This window comes from Aegilops tauschii, chromosome 6 (genome assembly GCF_002575655.3).
Source record: "Aegilops tauschii subsp. strangulata cultivar AL8/78 chromosome 6, Aet v6.0, whole genome shotgun sequence".
NCBI lineage: Eukaryota > Viridiplantae > Streptophyta > Magnoliopsida > Poales > Poaceae > Aegilops > Aegilops tauschii.
Window position 1 is genome coordinate 428,698,896 of NC_053040.3, and position 8,236 is coordinate 428,707,131.

At 46.5% G+C, this 8,236-nt stretch overlaps 1 protein-coding gene across 1 annotated transcript; it reads left to right on the plus strand.

The window, feature by feature from the left end:
• The first annotated feature begins 1,470 nt into the window (after positions 1-1,470).
• LOC109756065 (DEAD-box ATP-dependent RNA helicase 27-like) lies at positions 1,471-7,177 on the plus strand. The gene is made up of 12 exons (XM_020314929.4): positions 1,471-2,897; positions 3,116-3,301; positions 3,693-3,878; positions 4,967-5,050; positions 5,146-5,187; positions 5,272-5,361; positions 5,442-5,753; positions 5,842-5,880; positions 5,957-6,061; positions 6,214-6,282; positions 6,353-6,478; positions 6,754-7,177. The coding sequence occupies exons 1-12, from the start codon at positions 1,965-1,967 to the stop codon at positions 6,931-6,933; spliced, it is 2,352 nt and encodes a 783-aa protein (XP_020170518.3). The 5' UTR covers positions 1,471-1,964; the 3' UTR covers positions 6,934-7,177.
• Positions 7,178-8,236: the final 1,059 nt, after the last annotated feature.

Genomic DNA, 8,236 nt, shown 5'->3' on the forward strand with positions numbered 1-8,236 from the left:
TCCTTTCTCTCCTCTAACCATGTATATCTATCAGCAGTTATGGAATGTAATCAGTGTGGACAATCAATATTTCAACTTGGTAAAAGAGCCAACTATGGCCGGCATCACAACTAGCACCGCGTCGGCCACCGCAGCTTCCATTGCTTCCGCTACCTCTCCTTACCTCTCCTCCACCACTGCCGGCCTCTCCTCCACCATTGCCGGATCTCTCTATACTTTTGCCCTAACCTTCGTCTCCCTCCCTCCCCTCTCAGTCGATGGATGCAACATCACGAACGGTTCTGCCTCGATCCATGTGTAATTTTTTCATGCACATTGTACATTTTTCGTATATGGGGAACATTTTTTTATACACATTTAACATTTTTCAAATACATAATTAACATTTTAAATATGCTTGATGTTTACCTTTTTTACATATCTTTTATACACGTTTAACACTTTGCAAATACGTGATTAAGATTTCTTTCAAACATATGCTTTGAATATTTGTTCGAATATGTGTTAAACATTGTTTAAAACACACATTGAAACATTTTTTGATGATACGAAGCATACTTTTAAACTACACAAACATTTTATTAAATTTTATAAACCAAATAAGAAATGGCCCGGACATATTTTTCGAAACGCGTAAACATTTTTTTTAATGTAGAATTTTTCAGTGGTACGAAACATTTCTTTGAATTACAAGATTTTTTCACATTGTAGATTTTTTCATAAAAAATCCGTTTACATTTTTTGAAACACGTTAACATTGTTTTAAATACAAACATTTTGTTTAAAAAGCTATCAACATCTTTTAAAAGTTACGCTAACAAAAAATTACACTACGTTAACATGTTTCAAATTCGAAGTTTTTATTTTTTATGTAATTTTAGTTTTGGAATATATGTATTTAGTTTTCCGAAAATAACAAAATTTAAAAACATTGAAAAGAAATAATTAATAGAAAACATAAAAGAAAAAGGAACCAACTAGGAAGTTGGGCCGGCCAAATAATTTCCAACCGAACGGCTCAGGTCAAAGAACAGAGCCCACTAGCCATGACATAGACGCCATACCTGGGGCAGGAAGCGTGGAACGCTGCCTGATCGACGTACATCCGACGGTAATCGGTTCCCTCAAAACCTAACGAGATTGTCGGTTCGCCGGCACACACAAACAGCGTCTTCCGGCGGCTGCACTGAATTGATCGATCGCCGTCGCCCGTCCGCCGGCAGCCACTGCTCGAAGCTTCGGACATGGTCAAATCCTTGCTCCACCCCTCCAAGGAGGAAGAGGAGGAAAAGGAGGAGAATGTGATGGACGGGATGCGGAAGCGGAAGCGGGAGGAGGAGAAGGGGATGGATGGGATGGAGGAGGAGAAGAAAGAGAAGAAGGGCAAGGGAGGTGGGATTCTGACGAACGAGCTTTTCTCGGAGCTCTGCGTGTCCGAGCTCACTTCCAAGGCCATCAGAGATATTTTTTTTTTAGAAAAGGAGGAATACCCCCGGCCTCTGCATCTGATCGATGCATACGGCCAATTTTATTAATTATTAGCACAAAACCTTACAAAGTCGTACAACAGTAAGACCAAAGCCACCATCTTCGCAACCTCTGTCGCTACTCCTATCTAACTGATGAAGGGGCGCTGATGGTCTGGGCCTAATACCAAACAGACCTCGCAGCCAAACCTAACATCTAAGACCTGAGGTCCCAACCTGGACGTCTGCCGGGTATGGGCACCCACCAGTCCGGCATGCTCCTCAACCAGGCCGCCTGCCGCGTATGAGGCCGCCACAACCACCTACCACTAATCCATCTTCAGAGCTGTACTGTTGCAACGGCCTTGCCCGGTCTCACTGCCGCCGACGCCACCACGACGCCAGACAGCGTCGACCTCCTGCGCGTGTCCGTCACCACACATCTGACGCCAAGCCTCCGCTGCTCCATGCCGCCAAGAGTCGCCGCCAAGAATATGCATGAAGAAACACCGCTCCACCGAAAGGGAGGCAGCACACCCCACCCCTCACCTACAGACCCTTCCATCCGATCCCAATGTCCTTGGCGTCGCCTCCAGGAAGGTAACGGTGCACAGGGCGCCGCCGACGCCCGATCCGCAACGGATCTTGGGCTTTCACCCGGACATGGTTCGGAGAGGAGAGATGGTGCCCTCAGCAGCGCCCCCAAGGAGGAAAACGGCGCCAAAAATCGGCGTCGCCGCTGCCGGCCAGCCAAGGCGGCCAAGGTTTCCCCCGGACACCGATCTGCTCCACCAGAACACACCGGAGGTGGATCTGGAAGATCCAAACCGAACCGGGGACTGGGAATGGATGCATGGAAGGAAGGGGGGCAATACCTCCAGAGCTGGCACGCCTGCGGCTCGCCGTCCTCACGGCCGAACACTCAGACACGCCGCACGCCCCGCCGTCGCTAGGCCCCGCCCCAACCTGCCCTGCGGCGAGAGGAGCTGCCCCGCGAGCAGGCCGAGGCTTCCCACGAGGGGCGCGCCCGACCAGCGCGAGCGCCAGATCCCGCCGCCGCCGGCCGCCAGCGGGGTTTGCCCGCCGACGATCGCCCACGACGAGCGCCAGATCCCGCCGACGAGCGCCGCCAGCACGCAGCCCGCCTCGTGCAGCCCTCCACGCCAGCCACCGTGGCAGCCCAGCGTCGCCGCGTCCCGCACAACGCCGTGTTCCGGCCAGGGTAGATCGCCCCACGGCGAGCCCGCCTCGCGAGAAGGAGAGAACGCCCCGCCGCCGCCCATGCCGGGCGGGCTTCGCCCGCCGGCACGCCCTGGCGGCGGCGAGGGGAGGGATGGGGAGAGGGACGCGGTTCGGCGGCGGCTAGGGTTTCCTCCCCTGCCGCCCGTGGGAGCGCCAGAGGAGGAGGACAACTACACCCACCTCACCCAGGTCAGTCATGCTCGCCTCCGTCAAAATTTTACCATCACACCATCTTTTTGGCAAGATACATGATTCTATTCTCAGTGCAAGTCCATGATCGAATGTTTTTTGTGAATGATCTCGTTATGTGGGTCGATCTGCCCTTTGCCGCGATGTTGGATTTTGGTATCTTATGAAAAGTAAGAGTAATGGCATGTACTCATGCATGGTTGTTCTCGTGATTGCAGATTCAAGCTAGATCAATACCTCATTTGATGGTAGGAGATGATGTGCTGGGTTCAGCCAGGACTGGCTCAGGGAAGACACTCGCTTTCCTTATACCCGCGATCGAACTGCTACACAATGCGCGCTTCACGCCGAGGAACAGAACTGTAGTTATTGTGGTCTGCCCAACAAGGGAGCTTGCTATCCAGGTATATATATATATAATTATATATGCATGGAGTAACCGTATTCCTCTTTTGATCCCTTTTTCATGTTTTATTACTGTTCAACCTTGCTGTGAATGAAACAATCAAAATCGGAGGTCCCAACTGAGATAAGGTTATGCTTTGCTAAGATAATGTTGTGTAAATATGATGTTCAAGGTTGTTCATTTTAACAGTATTTTGAAGCCAATGTAAGAAATTAAAGTGCCTTTCGCATTGCATTTCCCAAATGTTAGCGAGTTGTTTAGCTTCAAAAGGCAGTTTTCTATAGGGTATCTGAATGCTGGATATGGTTGCTGAGACTATTCATTCATAGGGACTCACAGTCACACTTCACTATCCTTAATAATGCTTTTCATTGATTCATTTGTTCTAGACACACGATGTTGCCAAGAAATTAATGAAGTATCACTCTCAAACTCTTGGATATGTAATTGGTGGCACTAACATGAGAAGTGAGGCCAACCAGCTTGTGAAAGGGGTCAATCTATTAGTTGCAACGCCGGGCAGGCTTCTGGACCATCTGAAAAGTACCGGTGGTTTCAACTACAAAGGGCTAAAGGTAAAGACATTCTGGCCTCTATCATTTTTTCAAAGCTTCAAGAAAATTTTCTATTGTAATAGTGTAAATGTTTATGCGTCCCACCCTAAATAATAGACGCAACCAGCAATTTCATACTTCTCTAATCTATTTGCATAATCAGTCACCTGACTATTTCATATACCAATTCTTTGTATATGGGGAAAAGTTGTGGCTGAGCGGTCATACCGCTACACGCGCTATCCTTGCCATTCAGCTCCATTGTGATCCATGACTACGGTCTACTTTTCTTTTCCATGACTGAAAGTGTCTACCTGTTAATGCTGAACTAGAGTATGTATGAAATTTGAGCCTAAATTATTCCAAGTATATGCAAAATCGTAAAAGCTAATAGTTTCTATTTTTGCAAAAAAAAAATATTATTAGCTTTGTTACATGTTTTCGTCTTCGTTAGTTATTACTCCCAGATTAACTGCAGTTCTAACACTGTCCTCAATTGACTATTTTAACTCCGACAAAGTGTAAGAAAAGAGTATCAACATTTATGGCATCAAATAGGTAGAATATGAAAATATATTTCGTGATGATTCTAATGATACTTTTTTGATGAATCTAAATTTGGCCAAACTTCATGGATGACTATGGACAAACCTAGAAATGCACTGATATTGGGACGGAGGGAGTAGTTGCATTGGCAAGTCCAGTGGATATAATGCTGTTTGTTATTCTGTAAACCAAATTAAGTGGGAACTAATTACAGTGGTAGAAGTGTTGGATCTATAGATAAAAGTTTTTTTTCATAGCCGTCACCAATACTAAATTCTGTTTTCTAATGAAAGTAACAGAAAATTGTATTGTAAATATATTGTCGAGCAGGGACGGAATCAATCTTAGTTGCCTACTCATACCTTGGCAAATGGAATACTTTGCCAACTATGCAGGTCTGCCCATTGGAACTCCATGCTTTGCTTGCTGGCACATGTGATGGGTCCCTGTTTAGCAGGAAAATGACATTGAATTTCATGAAAATTGCTGTTTAAGGCAATGTATGTCATAACTGACCTCTCTATCTACCCTGTTTTTTCTGACATAACTTCCCTATGTTGTAGTGCCTTATAATTGATGAAGCTGATCGCATACTTGAGCAAAATTTTGAGGAGGACATGAAACAAATATTTAAGCGCCTCCCTCAGGTATGTCATAACCTGGCAATTTCATTTCATATACAAAGTGCGGCCTTTAACTTTCTACTGAGATTACTGTATTTTGTCCTGGAATTGTTATGCAGAATAGGCAAACTGTTCTCTTTTCTGCTACACAGACTCAAAAGGTTAGTGAATCTGTTATCCAGCCTATTCAAACTCTCCCCAATTTTCTCTATCGGCGGCAATGCTTATGTCCTGTAATCCCACAGGTTGAAGATTTTGCAACTTTTACATTTGGGAAAAAGGAAGAAAGGCAACGAGAACTTGTTTATGTTGGAGTTGATGACTCTGAATTAAAGGTATCACCCTGCTGTTCAGCTCCCTTTTAAAGAAATTTTTGGTTTATTTGGTATGAGAAGTAACTTCGATGCTCTTGCAGCCTACTGTTGACGGCTTGCAGCAGGGCTACTGTGTCATTCCTAGTGAGAAAAGGTTTCTGGTTCTGTATACTTTCCTAAGAAAGATGCAGCTGATGAAGCAGAAGGTGAAGGTCATGGTGTTCTTTTCATCATGTAGCTCAGTCAAATTCCATGCAGAATTTTTAAATTTCATTGGGATAGAGTGTCACGAGATCCACGGGCAACTGAAGCAGCAGAAACGCACTACTACATTCTTCCAATTTTCGAAAGAGGAAAGCGGTATCTTATTGTACACTAACGTGGCAGCACGTGGGCTTGATATTCCTAATGTGGTAAGGTTTTTGCCTTTAGTTTTGAAATAATTTGGACCAATCCTTTATATATCGCCCGACTAACCTAGGGATCTTTTGCCTTGTTTAGGACTACATTGTGCAATATGATCCTCCAGATGACCCAAAGGCAAGTAGTTAACCTTGCCAAATAAATTATCTATTTTCTCACCTTTGCTAACTTGACTTCGGAAGTTGATCTGTAGGACTACATTCACAGAGTCGGTCGTACTGCCCGAGGTGATAAAGGCCAAGGACGCGCATTTTTGTTCTTACTACCAGAAGAACTGAAGTTGCTTATTTACCTGCACGTAATATCCCCCCTCCTCTATATATTGTCTGGCTACGAAGTCAATATTGCTTTCAAGCGCTTTGAAACATGAATCTTGTACAGTTTTATATGCGAAGGATTTTACTTCTCCAATAACATGCATTCTTCACATAATTGGATGTTTGCTTGCAGGCGTCCAATATTTCTCTGACTGAATACGAGTTCAGTGAAAAGCATGTGCCAAAATCGCAATCGAAGCTTGTGAGTGTTTCTTTTGCAACTCCACCCTGTTGTCTAAGAGTGCAGTATTATAACTCGAGTTTTGGAGCAGGAGAAAATTGTTGCTGGGAATTACTTCCTAAACCAGTCAGCGAAGGAAGCCTACAGGTCTTACCTTTTGGCATACAACTCACACTCTATGAAGGACATCTTTGATGTCCATCAACTTGATCTCAAGGTAAATATTTGCAAAGATCTTTCTCAAGGTTCTGTCCTTGGTTTCTGCGCATTTGTGTGCTCAACATTTTGTTTCATTGCAAAGCTGAAATTGCCGTAATTGTTAGGGGACATTATGTTTCTGTGCATTTCGCTGTACTCTGGCTATTTTTCTTAAACTTACAAAATCTTAAGCTGTCAAGTAAAAGCACATCTGTTATTTCCTTACATCAAGTTACATTTGAATTGTTTTTTAGTATTACGGGGTTATATGTCTAAATCATTGCTGTCTTTCAGAAAGTTGCGGCATCTTTCTGTTTTAATAGCCCTCCTAAAGTGAATCTGAACCTGGAGAGTAGTGCATCGAGACACCGAAAGATGAGGAAAGTGGACGGCAGAAAGAGGCATGGAATTAGCCCTTCAAACCCCTATGGAAGGAGAGGCGGTTGTGATCACATGGATCTTGCAAGATTCTAGGAAGGATATATCAGGGGGTTAAGATCGGAGATGCTGGAAGTCACCATCTTTGATTCTTCTTTTTTGGTAGATCTCTAAATATTATGTTTGGATGTCATGTATGTTGTGTGGTTTGAGAAAGAAAAATCTGAAGAGTGGTTTATGCCCTTTGCCCTTTGGATTCTTAAAACAAGTGTAGTTATTACATTTTTTGGGGTTACATTGTTGTCTGTTCTATGACTAGTGAATTGTCCGCGTGTTGCAACAGGTTCCGCTCAATAGATTGATATCGCGACGAAGGACTTGCAAACTGAATTCTAATTTGATATCACGACAGTTGGGGTCGCTGGCGGCCTGGTTTCGATAGTCCCGTCGGTGGCGAAGAAAAAGCCCATGAACGCCGGTGAGAACTCCTCTCAAAGCGGGTGGGGAGGGGGGTTGTGTGGATGCGGCGGAGCTGTTGGACGGCCGGCCTGGACAACGACGGAGACGGCCGGAAAATGGGCAGTGGCAGCTATGGCGGGCGCGGGGGCAGAGCTGCAGGCCACGTGGGGAAGGGGGAAGAGGCGTTCGTGCCGCCGACAGGCGGGCCAGGGGGAGGACAAGGGAGCGTCCGCTTGCATCCGCGCCGTGTTCGTTTCGACGCAAATGCGACCCAAATTTGTGTCGGAAATGGGTTGATGACGGACAAAAAAGACACAAGTTGGGCTGCGATTTGTGTCCCTTTCGTCCCGAACAGACATGGATGAACAAATGGGGTCGCGCGTTCAAGTTGACCTAAGAAAGATAAAGCTGATGGAGCAGACATAAAGATCATGGTCCAGATGCGGGCAGACCCCCCCCCCCCCCCCCCCCCCCACACCCTACCCGTGTCTGGGGGGAGCTTCGCCTCTGGGGCATGAGCGATGGCCTCACTGGCGCTAATGCGCTGGGGCGGCGGCCCAAGTCGCGGCGGCTGCAATGGGCCCTCTCTTGTGGTGGGGTGCGTTGAGGCGAACCTAGGACCTTGCTCTGGGTTTGTGCCGATGAAGAGCCTCATGGTGGCTGGAGTGGTGGCGCAGATCTAGTGCCTTTGAGTGGATCTGGCCATCCTGAGACGAGTGTTGCACTCGTCGCGGCGGAGAAGTTGTGGCCGGTGTGGTGTGCGGTGAGGCTTGGTGGTCGGCGGCAGAGCAGCGTTTTTTGGGCAGCTTGGCAAGTAAGGCCGGAGGCCAGGCGAAAGCCTACTACCGACAGTTGTTGGTGCCGACCACGGCACCCTTGGATGTCTTTTTTTCCTTGCTGGAGGTGTGGTCGTGGTGCTTCCCCTTACGCCGCGGGGTCT

Excerpts from the sequence above, each read along its gene's own strand:
- LOC109756065 (XM_020314929.4), top strand. The coding sequence starts at position 1,965 with ATGAAGAAACACCGCTCCACCGAAAGGGAGGCAGCACACCCCACCCCT. Across the intron at positions 2,898-3,115 it reads ACTACACCCACCTCACCCAG|ATTCAAGCTAGATCAATACC; the intron begins GTCAGTCATGCT and ends TCGTGATTGCAG. Across the intron at positions 6,283-6,352 it reads CAAAATCGCAATCGAAGCTT|GAGAAAATTGTTGCTGGGAA; the intron begins GTGAGTGTTTCT and ends GTTTTGGAGCAG.